A 25632-nucleotide genomic window follows, 5' to 3' on the forward strand; every position below is an offset into this window, starting at 1 on the left:
GGCAGCTCTGTGCGCGGCGCGCTGATTGGCTGGATCCGCCATGCGGAGCGGCTGGGCGGTGCATGGGGCACGCGGACGGAGGTGACCGGCGAGTTTCTCAGTTCTGGTGGAGATAGGCGCATGTGGGCGCTTTGCTTCGTGTTGCGGTCCGCGGCCAGGCGCACCATGTCGCAGGAGCGCACCTTGTCGCAGGGATCTGCGCGCCGCCAGCGGCCGCCCAAGGACCCACTGCGGCACCTGCGCACGCGAGAGAAGCGCGGCCCGCCGGGGTGCTTTGAGAGCCCGAACACCGTGTACCTGCAGGTGGTGGCCTCGGGTCGCCGGGACGCGGGCGCCGCGCTCTACGTCTTTTCCGAGTACAACCGGTCAGTGCGCGGCGCCCGCGTCCCCTCAGCGACCCACGCCCAATCCCGCCGGGCCCTCAGTTCAGTAGACCTCAGAGCATCCGGGCACCTCCCAGCGCTTCGGCTTCCCTACTTCACACGTGTGGGATTTCACTGTTGCGGGGATTCTTGGAGTTTTAGTGGTTGGGAACCCGCAGATTCCTTGCGTCCATGTGATTTCTGGGGATATATGAAGAATTTAAGAGTTGGGTCTGAGCGTCCTCTTCCCAACCGTTGGGCCTGGCCTGGCACTCAGTGCTCTCGGAGCTTCATCCTCTTCCGTGCACCCCAAGGCCAGTGTGTCGTTGTTAGCATCTGGGGTGGACGGATCTGGTGAAGAGCCAGTGGTGGGGAAAGGACCCATATTGGCCCAGCAGTCGCACACAGGCCCCCACTCCACCTCTTCTAAGGAGGACTCAAAACCCCCCCATCCAAATGGCAGAAATGTGGCTCGGTAGTTCAACGTGGACTTTTAATTTTTTTTCTTTTTTTGTTCTTTTTCAATTAGATGCCAAAATAAAGCATCTAATTGGTGTCAGAGAGTTTACAGAATAAAACCTTGTGGGTGTCTTGTGTAATGTTTGTCTTTTAGGTATCTCTTCAACTGTGGAGAAGGCGTTCAGAGACTCATGCAGGAGCACAAGTGAGTCAATCTCTTGCTTTTGGGAGGAGTTGATTATGGGGCTTGAAAGCCTAAATGAGAGGCCAGTGTTTTTTTAATAGCAAAAGTGGTCATTGCTATTCATGTTATCCTGTTCAAATGTTTTCTCATTCTTAGGTTGAAGGTTGCTCGCCTGGACAACATATTCCTGACACGAATGCACTGGTCTAATGTTGGGGGCTTATGTGGTGAGTATATTCTTTGTAGTGTCAGAGGCTGGTAGTAAGTCTCCGGAATTTTAACCTGCTTTACCATTTTTCCGAGTCTGGGGTGGGCCGCTAGACTTTTTTTTTTTCAGTGGCATGATCTTGGCTCACTGCAGCCTCTGCCTCCTGGGATCGGGTGATCCTCCCACCTCAGCCTCCCCAGTAGCTGGGACCACAGGCATGCACCACCACACCTGGCTAATTTTTTTTGTATTTGTTGTACAGACGGGGTTTTGCCGTGTTGCCCAGGCTGGTCTCAAACTCTTGGGGTCAAGCGATCCTCTTGCCTCAGCCTTTCAAAGTGCTGGGTTACACGGATGAGCCACCATGCCTGGCCTGGAATCTTTTTATACCAACCCAGTCAGCTGCAGCACAGAGCAGTAATAGCTGTGACTCAGAAGAGCAGATTTTAATGTGGATACTGCCTCTTAAGTGTTACCATCCACTTAGTTTCTTGGGTTGCTAGGCCAGAGATTTGTGGCAGTAAAGTGGAGAGTCTAGCAGTGGTGATTATAGTTAATATGTTTACTGTGGATGCCATTGGCAGCCATGTGCATACCCACTGTCCGGATTACCCTGTCATTTATGTCTGTCAACTGGGGAGGTCAGCATTGTGTTGCAACCAAACTCCATGGGCTTGCTGGCAGGGACAGAAAGGAGTGAAATGTTAGACCAGTCTCCTTTCTTAGGGCTGAGGCTAGGATGAGTCACTTAAGGTGCAAAACTTAAGTCCAGCCCATCATGTGCATGATTCTTTAAATTCTGCACACTGGGTGCCTTGCTGCTTCACCCTGGTAACAGCTCACCCCATTCTAGAGGCATTTAAAGAATATTTGGTGTCCGTTACACCTCTAGCCAGCAGCGCTTCTGCTCTGTACAGGTTCCTAGTGATATTTCTGAAGCTGGAAGGAGGACATGTAGATAAATACCTGGATTAGCTGGATTAGCTTGGGGTCGTCGTCCTGGTAGTGACAACAGGTCAAGTTGATGAGAGATCTGATTTTATTCATCCTTTTTAGGAATGATTCTTACTTTAAAGGAAACCGGGCTCCCAAAGTGTGTACTTTCTGGACCTCCACAACTGGTGAGTCTTTCCTCACTCACCTTTCAAAACCAGCCTTTCCTTTTGTAATGTCAGTAACAAGAATTTTCCTTTTTGCAAATTAATCTTCTGCCCTCCAGAGATACCTTGTAGTTGAAACGCTTCACCTTTCAAGTTAAAAAGACTTGAGTTCCAAACCTGATGAACTGTGTGACCCGAACAAGTTACTTTACATTTCAAAGCTTTTGTTTATTCTTCTATAAGATTACTATAATGTTTCATAGAGTTATTTTTTCTTTTTTCTTTTTTTTTGAATTTTTTATGGATGTGGTTTTACACAATTCATAGAGTTGTTAAAGATTAAATGATGTAGCACATCTAGAGCACTAGATCACTTTATGAGATGTTTGGCACCAAGTAGGCATATAAGAAAGGGTAGCTTTTCTTTTTATTCATTAAATTTCCGACATTTTCTTACCTTTCAAACCAGCTTATTACACTCCTGAGAAGTCTTGTGTGTGTTGTTGAATATAACAGTTCATTTTCTAGCTCTTAAGAAGAAAATCACCAAGACTTTCTTGTTAAGTCTTCCCCAAAATAACATTTGGAATCCATCCATTTGTCTCTTTGATTTTTTTTTATTTGTGTCAGAGTCTTGCACTGTTGCACAGGCTTGAGTGCAATGGCATGATCTCGGCTCACTGCAACCTCCGCCTCCCAGGTTCAAGCAATTCTCCTGCCTCAGCCTCCCAGGTAGCTGGGATTACAGGTGCCCGCCACCATGCCTGGCTAATTTTTTGTGTTTTTAGTAGAGCCTGTTTCCCTATGTTGGCCAGGCTGGTCTCGAACTCCTGATCTTGTGCTCCGCCCGCCTTGGCCTCCCAAAGTGCTGGGATTACAGGTGTGAGCCACTGGGCACAGCCTGAAATCCATCCATTTGTCTCTTTTTGAGGCCGTCCTTATCTCTGCTTTCTACACCTGTAAACGACGATAGCCTCCCGTATCCATTCCTGCCTTCCTGTAATCCATCTGCCACACAGCTGCCATAGAGGTCACTTTAAGACAGAAGAGTGATGTGTCACTTGCTACCCTAAAGCCCTTCGTAGGCTCCCCCTTGCAATACAGTCCAAAACACCCTGATATAGCCTATAAGTCCTGTAGGCCCCAGCCCCTACCCACACTTCCATCTGTGCCCATCACTGAGCTGCAGCTTCCAAGGCTAACTCTTAAGCCCCTCTAACTCCCTGTTCACTTCAGGACTTTTGTCCATCCACTAGTTCCCTCTGCCTCTTCCAACTGCTGCCTGTATTTTACTGAACCTTCAGGGCTCAGCTAGAGGGTCATTGACTCCAGAACTGTCTCTTCTCCAGGCAAGTTGGATCCCAGCCCTCTGTATTTTTTATTTTCCTTGCAGAGCACTTAGCATAATTGCCACTAAGCTATTTTTGTTATCTTGTTTCATTTTGTCTTCTCCACTGGTCTGATTAAATCAAGGACTCCATCTCTTTCCTGCTAAATCCTTGGCATATGACATAGTGGACGCTTAGTAAACATTTGTAATAAATGATGTTCCAAATACTAAGATTCGTTTTATGTTGATACCTACTGGTAACCTTTAAAATACTTGAATACTTGCTGTGTTCTACGTTTGTTTAACCATAATTGCTCATTTCTTTGTTTCTCATTAGGAAAAATACCTCGAAGCAATCAAAATATTTTCTGGTCCATTGAAAGGAATAGAACTGGGTACGTCTTTGTCTGTGACTCATTATCTGCTATTTCTCACTCATATATGCCCTGACCTTTCAAATTAAAATCCATTAAAAACATCAAAATTAAACCTCAAAATCAAATGCTTCATCACCATGAAATGGTGGTGGTGATTTGTTTTTGTTTTTTTCACAGAGTCTTATCTCTGTCACCAGGCTGGAGTGCAGTGGCACAATCTCGGCTCACTGTAACCTCCACCTCCCTGGTTCCAGCAATCCTCCTGCCGTAGCCTCCAAAGTACCTGGGACTACAGGCACACGCCACCACACCCAGCTAATTTTTTGTGTTTTTAGTAGAGGTGGGGTTTCACCATGTTGGCCAGGATGGTCTCAATCTCTTGACCTCATGATCCACCCACTTTTGCCTCCCAGAGTGCTGGGATTACAGGCATGAGCCACCTTGCCTGGCCAGACATGGGTTTTTTTAAATAGTGCCTGTTGACATTTTCTGTGCTTCCACCTCAATGCTGCAAAAATAGGGACCAGATAGGCAGGAGTAATTGAACAGCTGATCCATGCCTGTGTACGTGCTGTGAGCATTCTCCATTTAGACAGGGCGCCTGCCTCAGTTCTAGAGGTGCTTCTCGATGTTGCTTTGAATTTCCTGTAACCAGGGGACAGGGCGGTGGGTGCGATGAGGGGCTCTTAAAGGTTTTGTGGCCAACTTTGTACATTGAACCACAGCTCTAGCTGTGCAGGGAGGCTTACGGCCTCTTGATGGGAAGAGGCCTCACTGAGGATGCTAGTAGGGCCTCTTTCCGGCACTGGTGTGCATTTGTGAATTGTTAATACTCCTCTTTTATAGAAACGCTATTATTTTGTTACAAAATAGTTGAGATGATAGGTTCTCTGGCTTCATAATTCTTTTTGTTAACTTGGACCTCTGAAAGTTGAGTTCTAGTTTCTTGTTTTTAAATATATATATATTTTGAGATGGGGTCTTGCTCTGTTGCCCAGGCTGGAGAGCAGTGGAGTGATCTTGGCTCGCTTGCAACTTCTACCTCCCAGGTTCAAGTGATTCTTCTGCCTCAGACTCCTGAGTAGCTGGGACTACAGGCACCCACCACCTAATAGCACCACCCTGGCTAATTTTTGTATATTTTAGTAGAGATGGGATTTCACCATTTTGGCCAGGCTGGTCTCAAACCCTTGACCCTTGCAATCTGCCCACATTGGCTTCCTAAGGTGCTGGGATTATAGGCGTGAGCCACCGTGCCCAGCCTTGTTTTTAAATTTTTAATTGATAGTCACCAATGATTATCATGTCCTTTCATCTGGCAGTAGTAAATATAAATGGCTGACAAAAATACACTTTTATTTATTTCCTAAAAATTGTAATTTCCTTAGACAGTCTGGTTTTTTGTGTCAGATTCCCACCGTAAGACTGAGGCAGTTCACTGCAGGCAATTCCTGCTTGCTGATAGTGAAAGTTAGTCTTTCCACATGTCTTCACTAATGCAGTCACTTTGCTGTTGTGTGGTTTTCTTGTAGCTGTTCGGCCCCACTCTGCCCCAGAATACAAGGATGAGACTATGACAGTTTACCAGGTCCCCATATACGGTGAGTATGAAAGCCAGATGTTCCAGGAGGCGGGTGTAGGTCCTGAGCAGAGAGAACATGGGTGATAATAGAAATGGAACATTTGCTTTAGGCACCCTGGTTTGTGTTCTGAGCGTGATTAGAAAATTCAGTTGAGGAATTAAGATATGGTTCCTGCCCTTAAGGAGCTTATAGTCTTATGGATAAGCATCTCTAACTCACGCCTAATGATAGCAATTATGCTTTGGAATATTATGTCATCAAACACTGTCAGGAAATAGATTGTGTTCCAGTTTGCACATTCATTGCTTGGAAGTTTTTTCCCCTCAGGCATAAGTACCTTCTTTTAATGACAGGATTGTGAAGAGGTTTGCACAGATAGACTTTTTAAAATAAATAATGATAACAGAAACCCAAAACATGTGTTGTTAGGGGGTTAGAAGCTCCTACAAACTCTGAAGTACCAGGGCCAGATGATGTGGTCTTCGCTTAAGAAGAGTCAGTCTTGTCCTGAGCGTGGCTAAAGACTTTCCGTGTCCGGTTTTACTTACATGTGAAGAGAATACCAAGCAGTAGGGGTATTTCCTTGATAGTGCTAACTAATGTGATGCTTACCAAGTGCTGATGGATAACAGACCAGAGCACCCAACAAAGGCCAGAGAAGTCCAGAACCTGGTGAGGAGATGAGGTTTATGCAGACTGTGGGCAGGAGGTAGCAGGGAGGGGAGGAATGTGCTGGAGCAGTGACACAAGTGCTCATAGGCCAGTGCTGTGACGGTCTGAGCAGCACTCCCGTGGCCTGGCTTGCTCCTCCTGCCCACATCTCACATGTCTTCTCTCACCTGAGCCCTGCTGTAGCCACGCGCAGCCTGAGTTATTCTCTCTGTTGTCCATTTCTAGCACCCTGTTCTTCGCTCCATTGCGTATAATAGTTCACTTTCATGTGTTGTTTGTGCGATCGCTGTTAACATGCTCAATTTTGCTGATCATTATTTTTTCAGTGCCCAGTGGCCCTAAATGAATGAACATATGTTCGTTGTCGTTATAGCTGTGCTTTAGCTTCTTAGAGCAGCAAATTTTTTACCCTTGATCTTGAGCCTTAACTAAATGTAAAATGATGCTCCTTCTCCTAGAGATAGGTACCCTTTGGGCGTATTTTTTTTAGTGGGATTGATGATAATAAATATGCATGGCGACAACCCACATTGTTTGGATAACACATTGTTGCGTTGGTACTGTTGGCAAGGCTGTGAGCTAAGCAGAAACAAAAAGATGAACAGGACATAAATGTAGCCCAAAAACCAGGTAGAAAGGTAACTAGTTATTTCTTACTGTCTAGTAAAATGTGTGCTGATTTAATTGGCATTCTGGCATTCCCATGTATGAACATCTGGACTTTGGCTGTAAGCTCACCTTGTGCAGTGTGTAATTTGGTGGTGTCTGTCTTGACCAGGTGAACCGAGGAGTGGGGAGCACCAACCATGGCAGAGTCCAGAAAGGCCTCTGGGCAGGCTCAGTCCAGAGCGATCTTCAGACTCCGGGTCCAGTGAAAATGAGCAGCTCCTTCCACATGGTAATAGTATAATCAAAACAGAGCAGCGGAAAGCCTTGCGTTTTCTTAATTCTCTGCCTCATCATGCTTGAAGAGAAATCATTCTTATACAAAAACTGTGTGTGTAAAACAGATACTTCCTCCTGGGCTTATTATAACTTGGCCCGTGGGGAGAATGAGAAGGGTTGTTGTAAAGGTGGCAGCCTGGAGCTTTAATAACGACCAGACCAGGGCCTGGGTATGCCCAAAACTGTGTTCTGTTTTCCCAGAGGAGAACAGGGCCTGACACACTGATTCATTTTGTATTTTTCATTTGTATGTTTCATCAGTGTAACATTCATGCAAATTTTTCATTAACGTGGAAACCAGAACTGCTAAGCCAGTGAGATAGTCACATCAATGAGAGGATCTGCATCTCTTCTTCCAGAATGACAGCGCACTCGGAAACGGAGTTAAAAGTCCAGGATTAGATGTAGCTCAGGAGTTGGGCTGCTTCCGCAGTTTGTTGTTCTTAGCAGAAGGCCAGCGTCAGCAAAGCTCGGCAGCTCCTCTTTCTGTCCCGAGGTCGTGTCTCGTGTCTAGTGACCAGGCCGACCCTATATGCTGTCCTCATTTGGGTGGCACCGGGTGAAGACTGACACCAGCATTTCCTCTGCAGGCCTTTGAACTTTTGTGTTATTTCATATATTCTAGTATGTGTTATAAAGCACACATTACAATTTATATTTTCTTTCTCCTCTCCAGTCCTAGGTGAAGTGTGTCATTTAAAAAAAATTTTGCCAAAGTTTTTCTGGTTAGAGTTTTGTGTTTTTTATTTACCCAAACACATCTCCAATATAAATAGGGGAAAAAAAACATCTTCTTGAGTTATTAGTGCCTTCAGCCTCTGTACTGGGACAACAGCGTCCATTTAATTTTTATGTGAAGTGAAATTAGGCACGGGGTCATACTCGGTTTGCGATGTCTTGACAACTTTCACATTTACCTTGTTATGATCAAATGTGTTTTTCCTCAGGTGTTAGCCGGAGAAGAGGGGGCAGGGACCCTTCCCTGGTTGTAGCTTTCATCTGTAAGGTAAGGGAGCCTTTCCGGAGGGCTGTACGTGACTGGGGGCTTGGCCAGCAACCTTTGGTTTGCACTTATTTAATAATTTGAGGGTAGCAGCTCCTGTTACCCAAACCAAGAAGAGATAGCAGATCTTCAAATATGAATCAATAGAAATGAGTGTTACTACTGACCTTTCATAATTGTCATCATTTGCAGGTTTCAGAGTTTAGATGCTCTGTTTCTCAAAATAACCCCATACTTTTATTTCCCTTTAAATTCTTTTCCAGTGCCCTGTCGGCTTCCGTATATATTCTTTCTTTTTTCTTTTGTAGAGACAGGGTCTCACTTTGTCACTTGGGATGTGGTGTGCAGTGGTGTGATCCCAGCTCACTGCAACCCCTACCTCTCAGGTTCAAACAGCCCTCCCACCCCAGCCTTCCGAGTAGCTGGGATTACAGGCATGCAACACCCATGCCTGGTTAATTTTTTTTTTTTTTTTTTTTTGTATTTTTAGTAGAGACAGCGTTTTGCCATGTTGGCCAGGCTGGTCTGGAACTCCTGACCTCAGTTGATCCACTTGCCTTGGCCTCCCATGAGTGCTGGGATACAGGCATGAGGCATCGCACCTGGCCCATATTCTTTTATATTTGCCAACAATCGATCCTTTTAGAATTCAGAATTTATTTTTATTTTATTTATTTATTTAGAGATGGACTTTTGCTCTTGTTGCCCAGGCTGGGGTGCAGTGGTGCAATCTTGGCTCACCACAACCTCTGCTTCCTGGTTCAGGCGATTCTCCTGTCTCGGCCTCTTGAGTAGCTGGGATTACAGATGCCCGCCACTATTCCTGGCTAATTTTTGGTACGTGGAGACTGGGTTTCACCATGTTGGCCAGACTGGTCTCGAACTCCTGACCTCAGGTGATCTGCCCATCTCAGCGTCCCATAGTGCTCGGATTACAGGTGAGAGCCACCGAGCCCGGCCGAATTCAGAGATTATTGAAGGCATCTGTGTTTGTTTTCCATCAACTCCATCAGGCCTTTATTCAGAGTCTTTTAACTCTGTTTTATTTCCCTGCAATAGTTAAAGTCTAACAGCAGATTGCTTGGAATATTAGGTAGCATTCACAAAAGCCTAGATCTGTAACTGTGAAATTAGTCAAATTCCATTAAAAATTTTTATTACGGTAAACTGTTTGTAAGATCTGACAAGTGGATTATTTTTAGTAGAATTTTGCATTAAAATTTTATCATAATACAATTTGCAACCAATTTGTCTAAATATGTGAAAAGATTTCATTGCCTTTTTGTGGGCTTAGATTTTTTTCTTTCATGTTGATTTTGAAATATATTTGGAATTTTTATCTAGATTCTAAAACCTACAAGTGAAAATAATAATGAAAGTAAGTAGTAATATTAGTTGCAAGATCATTGCCAGTATCATTTCTATCAATTTATTTGAATAATGTGATTTTCATAAAAGTTAAGTATTGTTGTTAACAGGTTTATTACTTAGATGTTTCTGAGTTTCTAGACAGCAAAATAATTTTTTAAACTTTAAAAAAATTTTATTTTTGATAATCTATATTTATACTGTCTGATTTTTAACTGTTTTTACATGGTAGTCTTTAAATTGTATTCCTGCTTTCCCGAATAGGTAACAGTGAGCATGATGAAATGTGACAAGCTCACTTTTACACACTGGGGCAGTTGCTCAGTAATCAGGCAGCCATTCCTAGGGGCTGCCAGCTGCCTGCCCTGGCTTTTCTGTCTCCTTCCTTGCTGTCTTCTGCTGCTATTTCTGAGGGCTCTTGTCACTGGATTAGCCTGTAACCCTTTCCCCTCTTCTAATTAATTTGCTGCTCTCAGGTGACAGTTTGGAAAGCAATAAAGCTGAGCTAGGTCAAGTTCTGGGAGTCTCTGGGCATGAGGACCTGAGAAACTCATCTGATGGAAGACCTTGGCTTCGGGCAGCTGGTGCACTATTGGGCCTCGTTTGCTGCATTCTGGCTCTCATCCGTCTTCCAAATACTCTGCATTCCTCAGAGAGGAACACATCTCCATGGGTTGAGTTCAGCTCCTGGGGAGATGGGTTTACCTGCCTTAAGTCTGCAAGTATCTTTTTTTTTTCAAAGATGGAGTCTCCCTCTGTCACCCAGGCTGGAGTGCAGTGGAGCCATCTCAGCTCACTGCAACACCACCTCGCAGGTTCAAGCGATTCTCCTGCCTCAGCCTCCCATGTTGGGATCACAGGTGCCTGTCACTCTACCTGGCTAATTTTTATATTGTTGGTAGAGACTGGGTTTCACCATGTTGGCCAAGCGGGTCTCAAACTCCTGACCTCAAGTGATCTGCCTGCCCAGGCCTCCCAAAGTGCTGGGATTAAAGGAGTGAACTGCCACACTCAGCCTTCAAGTACCATTTATTTATTTATTTATTTATTTATTTTATTTAGAGACGGAGTCTTGCTGTGTTGCCCAGGCTGGAGTGCAGTGGCAGATTTCAGCTCACTGCAGCCTCCTCCTCCCAGGTTCAAGTGATTGTCCTGCCTCAGCCTCCCAAGTAACTGGGACTACAGGTGCCCATGACCCTACCCAGCTAATTTTTGTATTTTTAGTAGAGATGGGGTTTCACCATGTTGGCCAGGCTGGTCTTAAACTCCTGTCCTCAAGTGATCCTCCTGCCTTGGGCTCCCAAAGTGATGGGATTATAGGCGTAAGCCACTGCCCCCAGCGGCAAGTACCCTTTAAATATTAGAGAGACATTTAGTTGCTATCCTCAAACCCATTTGGGTGTGGAGAGAGTGCTGGGTCATGACACGCTTGTTAATTATCTAAAGATGTCAGCCCTCAGTCATCGTGTGATGTGCACACTGAAGCTATAATCCTTCATCTAGGACAGTATTTTTCAAAATGGAAAATTCTAGAACCCTGAGAATAAGGATTTCAGATCCAAATTTGAGACTTAGCCCTTTGAGTAAGTTTTTGACTTCAGGGAGTTAAAAGAAGATGCACATAGTTGATGAAGATTTAAAGGAGAAAATGAAAATCAGATATAATCCAACACTCAAAGACATGTCATTTCTAACTTTTTTCTGGTGTTGTGTGTATAAAAAATTTTTTTTCCTATGAAACGATTATGAAGCTTTGTGATAGAATTATTGTTTGCCTTTCTAATATAATAGCATATTGAGGATTTTTAATTGTAATTTTTTTCTCCAAGATAAAAGCAATGATATTATATTGCCAAATAATTGAAGGATACAAGAAAAAAAAAAATCCATCCTTTTGTTAGCCCATCACTGTTGTTGTAATACTATGTTACATGCAGTTCGCTTGATGGTCGTTCTGTTAAGCAGTGCTCTCTGGTGACATTCCTTTAGCTGTTAATTGGGGAGTGTAGAATGACAGAAGAGTGTTTCTCCTCAATGATATTTGAAGGATGCTTATTAACTTTCATATTGAAATGAGTTACATTTTATTAAATTTATAATGAGTTGATCCTAGGAAATAAAGCACTGTTATTTAAATCATTTTGGCTTTTAGTACTAAAGCATTTGACAATAAATTACTTATTCAAAATATAGAGTACCTTCTGAAAGCAATAAATGCATTTTAATGAATTGTAAGAACACAAGATTATTTTTTTTTAAATCCAGAAAGATACACTTCTGAGAAAATTGATTAAAACCAAACTTCTTCCTTAGGCACTGAAATCACATGTTTTCTTTGTTGCAGCTTCACTTAAAGAGAGGAAACTTCTTGGTGTTAAAAGCAAAGGAGCTGGGCCTCCCAGTGTGAGTGTGGGGGGTGAGGCTTCTGGGGCCTCCCTGGGTCACCTTTGCACTGAAGGACAACACATCTCACAGAGGCCTTGCCTCTTCATTTCAGTGGGACAGCTGCCATCGCTCCCATCATTGCTGATGTCAAGGCTGGGAAAAGCATCACTCATGAAGGAAGAGAGGTGAGACCACCTGGTGTTCTTGATGATTCAGCAGTTACGAGTAGGGTCTGGAGGAACATTGGGCAGAGTCACTATCTGGTGCAGGCCCCACAGACACCACTTCTGAAGGAAGAGAAACAGTTTGGATATCACTTAGCTAAGTGATAAAATGGACTCTTTTTTTTTTTTTGAGACAGAGTTTTACTGTTGTTGCCCAGGCTGGAGTGCGATGGTGTGATCTCAGCTCTCTGCAACCTCTACCTCCTGGGTTCAGGCAGTTCTCCTGCCTCAGCCTCCCAAGTAGCTGCGATTACAAGCATATGCCACCACACTCGGCTAATTTTTTATATTTTTCATAGAGATGGAGTTTCACCATGTTGGCCAGGCTGGTCTCGATCTCCTGACCTCAGGTGATCTGCCCACCTTGGCCTCCCAAAGTGCTGGGATTACAGGCATGAGCCACTGTGCTCGGCCACAATGGTCTCTTTTTGTCTATGCTTGTCCTGCACGTCAGCACGGCCGCATTTGAGCATTTTTGTAGATTGTCCATTTAGGATCCTGTTATCCTCCTCCTCAAAGGGTGCATGCTTTCCCTGGCACTTGAGATCAGGACAGTGTCTAACAATAGACACCAGATGGATGGTCCTGGGGTTTGTGGCCCAGAGGAATGTTACTGTGTTCTTTGTCAAGATATTTCCTCTGACTTCTAAGGACATGAGGACCAATGGCCACAGACTGCATAGAACCTTAACACACGCCTCATTTCCCGGCCAGTGTAGTCCTAAAGTGCCTCTGCCTGCCAGTTATCTATTTATACATATCAACAAAGAGAGCAGGTGGGTGCTGCTGGTGTTGTGTAAAGCTGGTTTTGTGCTTTGTGTACCTGTCAGCTCGCTGGATGGGTTATGTCACGTTAGCAGTTGCCTTGAAGGCAGTTCAGTTTGGTGGCTGACCTGTGACCCCAGTGGGTGGCATTATTTGATTTTGCAGATTTTGCCTGAAGAGCTGTGTACTCCTCCAGATCCTGGTGCTGCTTTTGTGGTGGTAGAATGTCCAGATGAAGGCTTCATTCAACCCATCTGTGAGAATGCCACCTTTCAGAGGTAATGAGGGTCTCTAGGGTGGGAAAAGTGAGAGCTGAAACCCAGCCCAGCACGACATGGGCATCTTGTGGCAAGAGCCCTGTTTCTGGCAAGGCCCACTGTCTAGGTTTCAAATTCAGAGGCCAGGACTTCTACCTTTGGGTCGGTCGTACTGTCGGGATTTAAGTCATTATTTGTAGTTGGTGGGCTCCTGTGTACACAGACTCAAAGTGAAATTAGAAAAGGTTGAAAACGGAAACCACTGAGGACTAGAAATTTCAACTGGAACTGTTACAGCTCTTACACTACAAGAAATTCTAGAACCCCCTTTTGAGCTCTGACTAATGGCGCAGATTATCATTTGGATTATTTTTAACTGAATTTGCTTCCATTACCTGCATTGAAACATCTGAGGTGGGTCAGAGTGTCAGACTGTCGTGGTAAAGACTGTGTTACGGGATGGAATCACAGCTGGGCAATGTCTTTGGGACCAACTGCCACTCTGTTTTTGTGCTCCAAAAAAGAACCAGTTTTGCAGTTCAGCTTTCATCCCAGGTGGAATCTTTGACCCACATATCTGAGTTTGAGTCTTTTCTCCAACTCATGGTAGTTTACCTGTATTTTTCCTGTTCCTAGTTTGTGTCTGTTTTTTCACTTGTGTTTTCTATTTACCACAACAAATCCTTTTGAGCTGCTGATCCCATTCCGAGTCAAAGTGTTAGGAGTTCATTAATAGTCGGCTTTATTCTCTGTGGGTGAATGTGGGTGTCCTGGTAGCCCAGGCCTTGTATTTTAATCAAGTTTTGGGCAGCAGAGCTTCTTCAATGAATGAGGTGTCATCCGAGAGCCATGTGCGTCTGTGTGATGATGCTGGTGGTGGGATAGATAAAAATAGCCACTTATATTTCTTTTTAAAGGGAACTGGAGGGAAACGCATCAGCATGTTAGTAAGTGGTCCGTTGTCCAGGTGGTGGAATTTCAGACGATTTTCAGTTTTCATGCCTGTGTCACAGGTCCTCTGGAAAACAGACACCAAGGTGGCATTGGAGTGCAGGAGGTTCATTGGAGGAAATGCTGTGAGAGAGAAAGGAGAGAGGGAGTAGGAGGAGGCAGAGAGAGTCTGGGTCTGGCTTTGCAGATCGGACCCCTGTGAGTGGAGAGGACAGGAAGGAACGGCAGTGCTGAGAAAGGATCCGCCAGGCCGAATGGAAAGCCCAGAGCAGAGCTTGCCAGATAGAGGAGCCCCGTGTCCACTGGAAATGGCCCAGCACTGGGGCCTGCTGTGAGCAGCTCCGGAAGAGCATGGCCTGGGCGTGGAGGCTGTGGACTCACTGCAGTGCTGCAGAGGACCTGGTGGTACCTCTCCCTAGCTGCATGGTTCCTCTCTTGGTATGTCCTGAGTCTGTATCACTGTGTAAAGCCCCATTCTTCCTTCTGCCCAGGTACCAAGGAAACGCAGATGCCCCCGTGGCCTTGGTGGTTCACCTGGCCCCAGAATCTGTGCTTGTGGACAGCAGGTACCAGCAGTGGATGGAGAGGTATGGAGCCCAGCCCAGCAGCACATGGGGCAACTCTTTTGGGTAGTGGTGCCTTCCCTTCTCTTCCTCTCTTGCTCTTTCAAGCGCTAGTTACCCTCTGCACCTGCCTGAACTTTCTGTGGGATTCCTGCCTTCCCAGAATTCTAGGCACCCTGATCTGTGCCACACTTGTGAAAAAATGCACCGCTAGGTGGCGCAGCGTCCACACAGTTCCATTCATTCAATACCCTCCACACTCTTCAGCTTATCTGAACAAATACTGCCCTTTGGTTGAGGATTCCACCAGCGAATCCCAAAGAAGAGACTGCAGATATAAAATGCTTGCTTCTGTTTCCTGAAAGCCCACTTTGTGGCAGGCGGTGTGTTAAATACCTTGCGTTTCACTTCATTTCCTCTAGGGCGTCCCCCAGTAAGCCTGGGAGATAGACTATAGTCACTGGAAGGAGGGAGCTTTACTTTTTCCTCAGGGCATTGCTGGCCAAGGCCAGGTAGAAGAGTGTGAGTTCAGCTCGGGTGCAGGGTGACCATGGGCTGCTTTTCAGCCCCTGCTGTGTCTCTCCCACGTAACCCCAAGGCCCGCTCTCCTGCTGGCTCTTCTTTCATTCCTCAGGGTTTGAGTCCCCTATTTGTAAGCCCTGGACATCTTTCTTTTTCTTGTTTTTCCTCTCACTCTTCCCAGCACACCTGAAAGGCAGCTGAGATAGGGACCACCAGGCTTTGAGACTCCAGGAGTGTGACCATGTTTGGCCATGCAGTAACCCATTTTGGGCAAGTCACTGACCTCTTTGAACACTTCATCCCCATGACCACTCCTGAGCTCAGCACCACTCCTTGAGGAACTGCTTCCTAACATGCGCTGCAAATGCGGGGTCTCTTTCGTTGCAGGTTTGGGCCTGACACCCAGCACTTGGTCCTGAATGAAAACTGTTCATCAGTTCACTGCCTTCGCAGCCACAAGATCCAAACCCAGCTCAACCTCATCCACCCGGACATCTTCCCCCTGCTCACCAGTTTCCCCTGTAAGGTAGTGTCTCAGAACGGCCCCTTGTCGGCCCAGCTCTTGTCCCCTCTCTTTTTCTCCACGAATGTGTTTTCTCCCCTTTCAGGAGGAGAGCCTCGTCCTCAGTGTGCCTGTGGTTCGGGGTGAATGCCTCCTCAAGTACCAGCTACGTCCCAGGAGGGAGTGGCAGAGGTCTGTGCCATCTTAAACTAATGGAATCCTCTCAGTCGGGTGGGGAAACATTTCTGTAAATAGCCACATAGTAAATGTTTCAGGAGGCTCTCCAGACCATATGGTCCCTGTTGCAACTATTCAGCCCCGCTTTGAGCACAAAAGAGACATGGACAGTAATCTAATGAATGGGCTTGGCTGTGTGCCAGTAGGAATTTATTTAGAAAAACAGCCTACTCCAGGCTGGATTGAGGTGGGAGGACTGGGGCCAGTAGTTCTCCTTTTCTAAAACAGTCCTGGAAACAGCACTGATAGAGCTCATTTGTTTCACAGTATAGAAAATAAGAAGCATATGATGAAGAAAGTCACCCATAATCCTGTCACCCAGAGACGATGATTGTTAACATTTTGTGTTGCTTAATTTGTATATGTGGGTTTATGGCCTGACGTTGTCAGTCTTTTCCCGTGTCACTAAATAGTCTTAAGTGACAAGATTTTTATTGGTATTCCAAATAGGGATGTTTACTCATTTGGGGTGTTGCCAATTTTTTGCTGTTTTAATAAAACAGTAAATTTTTTATATGTAAATCTTGGATGGGAACTCTGTTCCCTTAAAGTCCCTCCTAAATGTGGGATTACTGGCCCAGAGTGTGATACTTCTTAAGGTACATGACAAATGCAAAATGCCATTTTGAAACCCTTACCGGTACACTCCAACCAGGAATAGCCTTACTTCCCCACGTCTTTATTTATTTTTTTTGAGATGGAGTTTTGCTCTTGTTGCCCAGGCTGGAGTGCAGTGGCACGATCTCAGCTCACTGCAACCTCCGCCTCCCAAGTTCAAGCCATTCTCTTGCCTCAGCCTCCTGAGTATCTGGGATTACAGGCATGCGCCACCATGCCTGGCTAATTTTTTTGTATTTTTAGCAGAAACAGGGTGACACCAGGTTGGCTAGGTGGTTCTTGAACTCCTGACTTCAGTTGATCCACCCACCTCAGCCTCCTAAAGTGCTGGGATTACAGGCGTGAGCCACTGTGCCCGGCCACTTTTAATTTTTAAGATCTGAACCTTGATTTTAAGTTTCCTGTCCCCTCCACAGTGTTTGTATTAGTAGAGACCATGTGTTGGATTATGACTGGACGCTGTGTGCTGTTGTGGTTGGGCAGGTGGGGCCCTTTAAGAGACTTTAGTCGCAAGACTATGGCCCACAGGCAGCATCACGGGGTTGAAGAACCTGGTGTCCCTTTGCTGGCATCTGTACAGACTCTTCACACTCAGCAGCGATTCACAGTCCTAGCCGACATTCAGACTTACCTTACGCTTGTGAAAAGTACTGCGTAGGGCCTGCCCCAGACTTAGTGAATTATATTCTTTAGAGTTAGGCTTGGGACTCACAAGCTCCCAGATGATTTTAATGATCAGCCAGGTTGAAGAGCCACCTGTCCAAGGAGTTGTCACTCTGGGTGACCTGGAGCTTGCCAGGAAAGTGATATCTCAGGCCTCGCTGCAGAGCTACTGAATTGGGTTCTACATTTTGCCAGGGTTCCCAGGTATGCACGAGTTTGAGAGTCACTCCTCCAGGGCCCTGCTTCTCACCTGGGACCATTTACCCCTCAGCAGACATTTGGCAATGTCTGGAAGCATTTTTGGTTGTCACAGCCTAGGAGGTGGGTGGAGCTCAGAGGTGCTGCACCAGGACAGCAGCACTGGCCACAGAGAAAACCATCCTGCCCTGAGCATCAGTAATGCCCCGTTATCTGGCCATGAGACGGAGCGATGCAGCTTCCTAAGGACAGCGGAGCAGAACTGCTCTGGATCTGAGGCACTTGGCCTTCAGTGTTGATCTGAAAGAACTTCCAGCAGATTGTCCTTCTGAATTTATTCTGGACATCCACATTGGGCTCTGCTGAGGCCATACATCCCGTCATCACCTGAGATGCTTCTCTCCCTGCAGAGATGCCATTATTACTTGCAATCCTGAGGAATTCATAGCCGAGGCACTGCAGCTTCCCAACTTCAAGCAAACTGTGCAAGAGTACCGGAGGAGTGCACAGGACGGCCCAGCCCCAGCAGGTGAGGGGGGCCCAGGAGGTGTGTACAGGATGGCCCAGCCCCAGCAGGTGAGGGGGCCCAGGAGGAGTGTACAGGATGGCCCAGCCCCAGCAGGTGAGGGGGGCCCTGCAGAGCAGCCATTCTTTCCTGTACTCAGCCCCCTGCTGCAGTTTTCATGGGATTAAGTAGCTTGCTGGCAGGGTACATTCTAATCTGACTTTTCAGTTTAATTCTGGGCTTCTCTACATTAGAATTATGGCCATTGGAGGAAGGGCCTCTGGGAAGCTTCAGAATCCCAATTCCTGTGCCCCATCCCACCCAATCAGAGCATTTGTTGATGGCACCCAGGCATTCTTTAGGAGGCACACACTGAGCGAAACGGTTTAGTGAATGCCTGTGGGAAGAGCTTGAACAGGGACTTGCCTGCCAGGGATCTAGTCCTGGCTTTGCTGGTGCACGTCCCTGGAGGATCTTGGCCACGTCACCCAGCTGAGGTTGAGGGGTGGGTACAGCTTTTGTAACCAGGTCTCCCTGGATTTGAATCCTGACCCTGCCTCTTACCATCTTCATTGGAGTCCTGGTCCTCTGAGCCTTGTCGCCCTTGTGAGACACAGCATCTCCTACCTGGTAGGGCTGGGAGGGTCCCACTGAAGCGCATGGTCCTGCAGCGTGAGCTGGTTGCAAGGCAGACTCAGCACTCTTAAAATAAATGACAGTTCCCAGCATAAAGACACGTCATGTTTTAAATTTAAAAGAATTACAGCAATTCTTTTGAAGAAAGGACTGTAGAATTTATTTGCTCTTCTCAGATAGCCCTTTGGTGACGAATAGCCTGTGGGTCCCACACTAGTGTGAAGTCCTTTGTGTGGGGGCAGTTGCCAGGGACCTGCCAGTCCCCCTCCTGGGAAGCTGGACAGAACTATGTTCCTTGCCCATCCATCTTCATCTGTTTTTTTGTTATTTTAAAAGAATATGTGAGGCTGGGTCATTTATAAAAAAAAGAGGTTCATTTAGTTCATGGTTCCGCAGGCTGAGAATTTAAGGTCCTGGCCCTGGCTTCTAAGCAAAGGCTTTCCTGCTGCGTCATCATGTGGCAGAGGAGGGCAAGTAGGAAGGGGACGCTTGTGAAAAGGGGAAAACCTGAGCTGCACCCTGGCTTTCTAACAACCCCCTCCCTCAGGAACTAAATCATTCCCTTGAGAAGTAATCCAGTCTCCTGAGAGCCAGTACTTACTACTGTGATAACTGCTCCCAGCCACTCAGGAGGGTCCACCCCCGTAGCCTAAACACCTCCCACTAGGCCCTGCCTCTCAACATCGCCATGCAGGGGAGCACATCTCCACATGAGGTTTGGGGAGGAACCAGTGGTACACAAACCATAGCACTCATGGCTGCATGCTGGCTCACGTCTGACCCATAGAAATGGATTGTTTTACATATATTTTTTTCACAGAGAAAAGTCCATACCCAGAAATCGTCTTCCTTGGAACAGGGTCTGCCATCCCGATGAAGATTCGAAATGTCAGTGCCACGCTTGTCAACATAAGGTATGCTGCTTTCCCACGAAGCATCCTTCCATCAAGGGCTTGTTTGCTTTTTACACACAAGTCCTGCTGTACTCAACCAGTTGATTTGAAAATGCAGCTGTATCAAGCCCTGTGACTTGTCATCTCCACTGGAGTGTCCAGGAGGAGCAGTGGCCTTACTGCATTTTATAGCCTTGGTAGCAAACATTTACTTGGGGAATTGCCAAAATTCATCCCATTATGCCTTTCTCTTTTCTTTTTGAGACGGAGTTTCGCTCATGTTGCCCAGGCTGGAGTGCAGTGGCACGATCTCAGCTCACCGCAACCTCTGTCTTCTGGTTTCAAGTGATTCTCCTGCCTCAGCCTCCCGAGTAGCTGGGATTACAGGCATCCACCACCGTACCTGGCTAATTTTTGTATTTTTAGTAGAGACGGGGTTTCTCCATGTTGGCCAGACTCAAACTCCTGACCTCATGATCCACCCGCCTCAGCCTCCCAAAGTGCTGGGATTACAGGCATGAGCCATATACAGTAGTGATGAGATGGGCCCTGATGTCAGAAATGTACAATCTGGGGTATGTTTCTCTATGGATGAGGAAATACAGTAAAGCAGCTTGGAGTAAGCTGGGCTTTCACAGGGGCCAAGATCATGGGAGAAGGGCTTTTTGAGTTGCTGACCCGATACCCTGCAAATGGCCCTTGAACTAGCTGAAGCTTATGAGAAGGTGCTTTTGCTACCTTGCCACCCCGCTCCCCGCAACCCCCGGAAGGTAATGTCGTCCTGAGTCTTCTCTGCAAATTGGGTGCAGCCCTCTCAGTCTTCATGGCTCCTCCCAAAGAAGGAGGGAGGCCAGAGCAGGCCAGCGCTCTTTCTACCTTGAAGCTCTCGCTATGTGTTATGTGAGATGGACTGCACATCAGAATAGCCCAAGAAGCTTGTCAGAATCCACGCTTCCAGAGCCCTGCCTAAAAGCAAGTCAGAAGTCCTGAGTGAAACCTGGGAGTCTACGTTAACTAGCTCCCTGGATGAAGCACCTGCAGCCCGACCTGCACCAGGTGTCTTTGAGGACATGAGCTGAGGAAACCCTGGCCGCTTGAAAAGGGGAAAATCCAATGGCAGCGGGACCTAGAAACAGTCTCTTATGGCCTCGTGCCTGTCCTGGTATCCTCCACAGAGGGTGTGGCCACACAGTCAATCTACTTAGTCAGATTCATTGTTAGGACTAAATGCTTTACACGTCCCATAAACTTTTTTTTTTTTTGATGCCCAGCTTTTGTATAAGTATACTTTAAAGGGTTTCAGGGTTCCATGGATAATTCTTTGCTGTAAAGAGGAGAGACACATATAAAATTACCTTTATGGTTAAATTAATTGGCTCGTATGTTAGCTCCTCAAAGAAAAGGACCAAGAGACAGAAATTTCTAGAGGCTTCCTGGTCTTGTCCAAAGCAAACATCAGCCTCTGAACTGTCAGCAGCCTTCCCTGTGGCGGTGACTCTCTTGCTCTTCTCTTCTGTAGCCCCGACACATCTCTGCTGCTGGACTGTGGTGAGGGCACGTTTGGGCAGCTGTGCCGTCATTACGGAGACCAGGTGGACAGGGTCCTGGGCACACTGGCTGCTGTGTTCGTGTCCCACCTGCACGCTGATCACCACACGGTGAGTGCTGGGCTGGACCACGAGCCTGGAGGAGGCACTCCCACGTTGAGATGGTCCGTTGTCCTTGTCTTTTCCTCCAATTCCCAAACTTGCCCGGAGCTTTTGTTACTCTTCTCTAGCAAGGAAATGATCTTTTACAAAACTCCAGCACAGTCCTTCTGCATAACAAGAATGTCTTCTCCTTCTATTTAGTTTATTTCCTGCAGCAAGACAGGTTTGGGTTAACCTAGTCTTTCTTGAATCTTGCCGTCTCACACGGCCTGCTCAGAGGAGGCTTCGGCCAGATGCAGGAGGTGTGGCTGTGAGGCCCTCACCTTGGTCTCCTGGGGTGCTGGGCCCTGGGCTGTGCGCAGTTAACAGTATCCCTCTTCCCAACACGGGTTACGTTGCTTTCTGCCTCTGCCATTTCAGGGTCACAGCGCAGGGGGCTCAGAGTGTGCCACCCCCACTGCGGCTATGTTAAGAGGCTGATGGCTGACATAGGGCTGCAACTCCGGCAAGAGGGAGGACTCCGGACCCTAACCCAAAGGAGACGAGCCTTGGGACCTGGCTAACGCCTGTCTCCTGTTTTCTTCCTAGGGCTTGCTAAATATCTTGCTGCAGAGAGAACGAGCCTTGGTAAGCGTGGCACTTGATTGACGTTTAGAGTTTCAGTGGTTTACGCATAATCCACCATACCTCTTGGCACTCCAGTTTTTATTGAGATGTTCTGTCGTTGACTCGGCACTTGGATTTTCTGTTTCAGGCATCTTTGGGAAAGCCATTTCACCCTTTGCTGGTGGTTGCCCCCACCCAGCTCAAACCCTGGCTGCAGCAGTACCACAACCAGTGCCAGGAGATCCTGCATCACATCAGGTGAGCGTCCAGGGCAGCCCAGCCCCCCCGGGCAGCTTGCTGCCACCTCCTTCAGAAGCTCAAGGTTGACGCTGGGGCAGTTAACAATATCCCCCAGCAGCCTTGCCCTTGACATTGTCCCAGATGGCAGAAGCAGGGGGGAAGTGCTTTGGCTGAAAGAAATCATTAGATGGTTCCCATTTAATGCTTATTTTCTTAGAAGCATTTCCTCCCAGTCCTCATTTGAGTTCTGAGCTGCTTTCTAGACTTTGACCAACTTTTCTTCATGAGACAATTCTAGAGCCAAGCACCCAAATAGTGGCTAGCACAGAGACTATCCACACCAGGTATGTGGCCAGCTGGGGGGTGGCACCGTCCTCACCCCAAGGGGAAGGAGTCCACCCTGCTGGAGTCGGCCATGGCCTGTGCTGCCTGAGCTGGAGGCAGCGTTCACCTGCTGGGTTCCTCCCAGGGGCCTGGAGGCTTTGGTTTGGCTTTTTATGTTTCACAGCTGTTATCTTAGTGACCATGATTTAAATCATGTTTCCTCCTAAGAATGATTTTGGGCCTCTCCAGCCAAAGACTTAAACTTTGGTTCCAGGTGTCCAAGAAACGTTTATTACCATTTTAAATGTTTTGTCTTCTTATAGTATGATTCCTGCCAAATGCCTTCAGGAAGGGGCTGAGATTTCCAGTCCCGCAGTGGAAAGACTGATCCGTTCGCTGTTGGGAACTTGTGATTTGGAAGAGGTAAGGGGCACAGCCGCAGGCATTGTGGGGCTGAGGTGGGGAGCAGAGCCACAGGCCGTCCAGCCCTGCCCTTTTAGTTTCAGACCTGTCTGGTGCGGCACTGCAAGCATGCGTTTGGCTGTTCGCTGGTGCACACCTCTGGCTGGAAAGTGGTCTATTCCGGGGACACCATGCCCTGTGAGGCTCTGGTCCGGATGGGTGAGTAGAGAAGAAGCAAGCCACCGTGAGGTTCCCCTGGGGTTTGTGTAGCTGGAGGCAAATGCAGGTGAGCTTGCAGGGAAACATCAGCAAAGTCAGCAGACTCAGGTCCCCACCCTGGGAGTCCTGGTTGTTGTCCTAATAGGTAGACACAGGGCCGGGGGGGCTGAGTGTTGAGACCAGTACATAGCATGTGACCAAGGGCTGTGTGCTGCTCTCGCAGAGACTTGTGCTTCTTCTCCAGGGAAAGATGCCACCCTCCTCATACATGAAGCCACCCTGGAAGATGGTTTAGAAGAGGAAGCAGTGGAGAAGACACACAGGTAGCAAAGGCCAGTTAGTCCTGGTCACCCATATCCTCTCCCTCCCCCAGCACGTGAAACTGAGCAGCCGTATGTTTGTGTCTCCTCTGATATGGGGCTGCCCTGCTTCCTACCAAGGGCTGTAGGGGCTTCCTTGACCTGTGGCAATGCTCAGGCCCTTGGCCTTTATTTTTGCAGAATTTTCTAGGCAGTTTTCTAGAATGAGGTGCAGTTTTTTTAAAGCATTTAGAAATAGGCTGAATAAACTATAAGCCATGTCAAGGAATTACCAGGGGCAGGTGGGGGCTTTGGGACAGAATGTTGGGCTGTTAATTCCAATGAAAGCACATTACCCCCAGTGGGTCCTGTGCTTTCTCAGGTACCCTTGTGGACAGATTCGGCAGCAAACACAGAGGGCGGGCTTCATTCAGGGGAGTGTGTGGAGGATCTGGCCCTAAGGGGAGATTGTGTTGGCTGCAGAGGTGCCCGTTAGGAAAACTCACCAGCTTCTCTGAGTGTCCTGGCAGTTGAGGGCCAGGGGCTGTACCACTCTCTGCTTTGCAGTCTTGCACTTGGATTCAGCTTCAGTCTGCTCTGTCCTTTGCCCGCAGCACAACCTCCCAAGCCATCAGCGTGGGAATGCGGATGAACGCAGCATTCATCATGCTGAACCACTTCAGCCAGCGCTACGCCAAGGTCCCCCTCTTCAGCCCCGACTTCAACGAGAAAGTCGGAATTGCCTTTGACCACATGAAGGTCTGTACGTCACGCAGGCAGCATGGGGCGGGGACAGGGCAGGGAGATGGGATGCTACACACTGAGAAGAATGGTCAGCTGGAGTTTGCTTTCTGGTTTGGAGCCACCCAGGGAGAAGCATACCTACCTATCACCAACCAGGTTGAACCATGTTGGGTTTGCTGTTAAGAACCACCTCCAGCTAGTCTTCAGTTTCAGTTCACTGGAAATTTCTGAGAGTCTTTTTAGACCTGGACTGCTCACATGCAGTCATGGCATTTGAGTTTCAGCACAGACCTGTGAGACAGGTGGTTGCCTCTTGTAAGTGGGAAAGCCAGTCCTGACGCTGGCCTTCCAGAATGAAGGGGCAGGGCACAAGCCAGGCCTGGATTTTCAGGAGCCTGATTTGAGAGCATCTGGCCTACCCTCCCTCCCCTCTCCTGAGGCCCTTCGCCAGGCCTGGGGAGCCTCTGACTGTTCTTTAGAGGGCTGCCTCCATGCCATTCTTTTTTCCATTTCAGCTGTGGCCTATTGGCTTGCACTCAGTAAGAAAGGGGAGTTGGCGCTTTCATGTGGGCATGATTGCCTCCCTCCCAGCTCCTGTCCCCCACCCCTGCCCCTCTGAGGTGTGGCTTTGTCTTGTGTTGTGTCTTCTAGGTCTGCTTTGGAGACTTTCCAACAGTGCCCAAGCTGGTACCCCCACTGAAAGCCCTGTTTGCTGGCGACATTGAGGAGATGGAGGAGCGCAGGGAGAAGCGGGAGCTGCGGCTGGTGCGGGCAGCCCTCCTGTCCAGGAAGCTGGCAGGCGGCCCGGAGGATGGGGAGCCACAGCAGAAACAGGCCCACACAGACGAGCCACAGAGCAAGAAGGTCAGAGCCCAGTGAAGAGCCGGAAGTGACCCTGGCCTCTGAAGGCTGTGTGTCTGCTGTCTCACACACACCCTTGTATCTGCCCCCCTTGCTAGTAGAAGCTGGACAGTCCACCCAGGAGGCAGCTCAGGATGGGTGGTATGGAGTTGTGCCAAGGCCTGGGCTCCAAGATAAGCACCGGTCCATAGACACCGCTTATAACTGGTGCCTGGCACAGCCGCGGGACAGGAGGCTGCTGCACTGAAACAAGCAAATGAACTCATTCCATTGCAAGGCAGTTTTTCAGGAAGTCGTGGAGACACAGACGGCAGCAGCTTTCCTCTAATCCAGCAGAGTGATTCCCCTGCACTCCAGAGACAAGCCATGCACCAAGAACACGGGGTCTAAGGGCCCAGGACTCAACGAGAATAGTATTTCAGCTGCAATAAAGATTGAGTTTGGAAATCTGAGTTCTTTCGCTTCCTCCTGCTGTGGTTACAGAGCAGGGTCTGCTGCACGCTGCCTTGGAGAAGGCTCTCTGTGCTGCGGGTGGCAGCTGCCTGGTACCCAGGGGCCTTCGAAGTCAGCTCCCATTGAATGAGCACCTCTGGAACCTGTCCTCAGAGAGCCACCCTCACTCGCTAAGTCTTCTGACAGAACTCAGCTGTGCCAGCTGACAGCCTGGCATGCTTTCCCTGTCAGGGAGAGCCTGGCCAGGCTGCTGTCATTGGTCAGGGCAATGCAGGTCTTCTGGTTGTTGTGAGTAAAAGTGGAAACAATAGATTTGCTCCCTCTT

General features: G+C 47.7%; 1 protein-coding gene across 2 annotated transcripts; it reads left to right on the top strand.

Moving 5' to 3' along the window:
* Positions 1–9: 9 nt before the first annotated feature.
* On the top strand, positions 10–25306 carry ELAC2 (elaC ribonuclease Z 2). 2 transcript variants are annotated; one of them, XM_032280229.1, is made up of 24 exons: positions 10–365; positions 976–1026; positions 1162–1232; positions 2270–2334; positions 3981–4038; positions 5553–5621; positions 7054–7173; positions 8168–8226; positions 11936–11994; positions 12089–12161; positions 13131–13243; positions 14665–14760; positions 15646–15784; positions 15867–15952; positions 17887–18005; positions 19438–19531; positions 21030–21168; positions 21748–21786; positions 21914–22023; positions 22653–22752; positions 22830–22950; positions 23195–23273; positions 23864–24008; positions 24645–25306. In XM_032280229.1, exons 1-24 carry the CDS (start codon positions 121–123, stop codon positions 24870–24872), a joined length of 2478 nt encoding a protein of 825 aa, XP_032136120.1. In that variant the 5' UTR covers positions 10–120; the 3' UTR covers positions 24873–25306. The 2 variants fall into 2 exon arrangements, with proteins under 2 accessions (XP_032136120.1, XP_032136121.1); XM_032280230.1 differs by having other exon boundaries at positions 15870–15952.
* Positions 25307–25632: the final 326 nt, after the last annotated feature.

This window comes from Sapajus apella, unplaced genomic scaffold (assembly GCF_009761245.1).
Source record: "Sapajus apella isolate SASKATOON/1434 unplaced genomic scaffold, GSC_monkey_1.0 scaffold12, whole genome shotgun sequence".
Taxonomy (NCBI): domain Eukaryota; kingdom Metazoa; phylum Chordata; class Mammalia; order Primates; family Cebidae; genus Sapajus; species Sapajus apella.

Excerpts from the sequence above, each read along its gene's own strand:
- ELAC2 (XM_032280229.1), top strand. The coding sequence starts at position 121 with ATGTGGGCGCTTTGCTTCGTGTTGCGGTCCGCGGCCAGGCGCACCATG. Across the intron at positions 8,227-11,935 it reads TTGTAGCTTTCATCTGTAAG|CTTCACTTAAAGAGAGGAAA; the intron begins GTAAGGGAGCCT and ends TCTTTGTTGCAG. Across the intron at positions 13,244-14,664 it reads GAGAATGCCACCTTTCAGAG|GTACCAAGGAAACGCAGATG; the intron begins GTAATGAGGGTC and ends CCTTCTGCCCAG.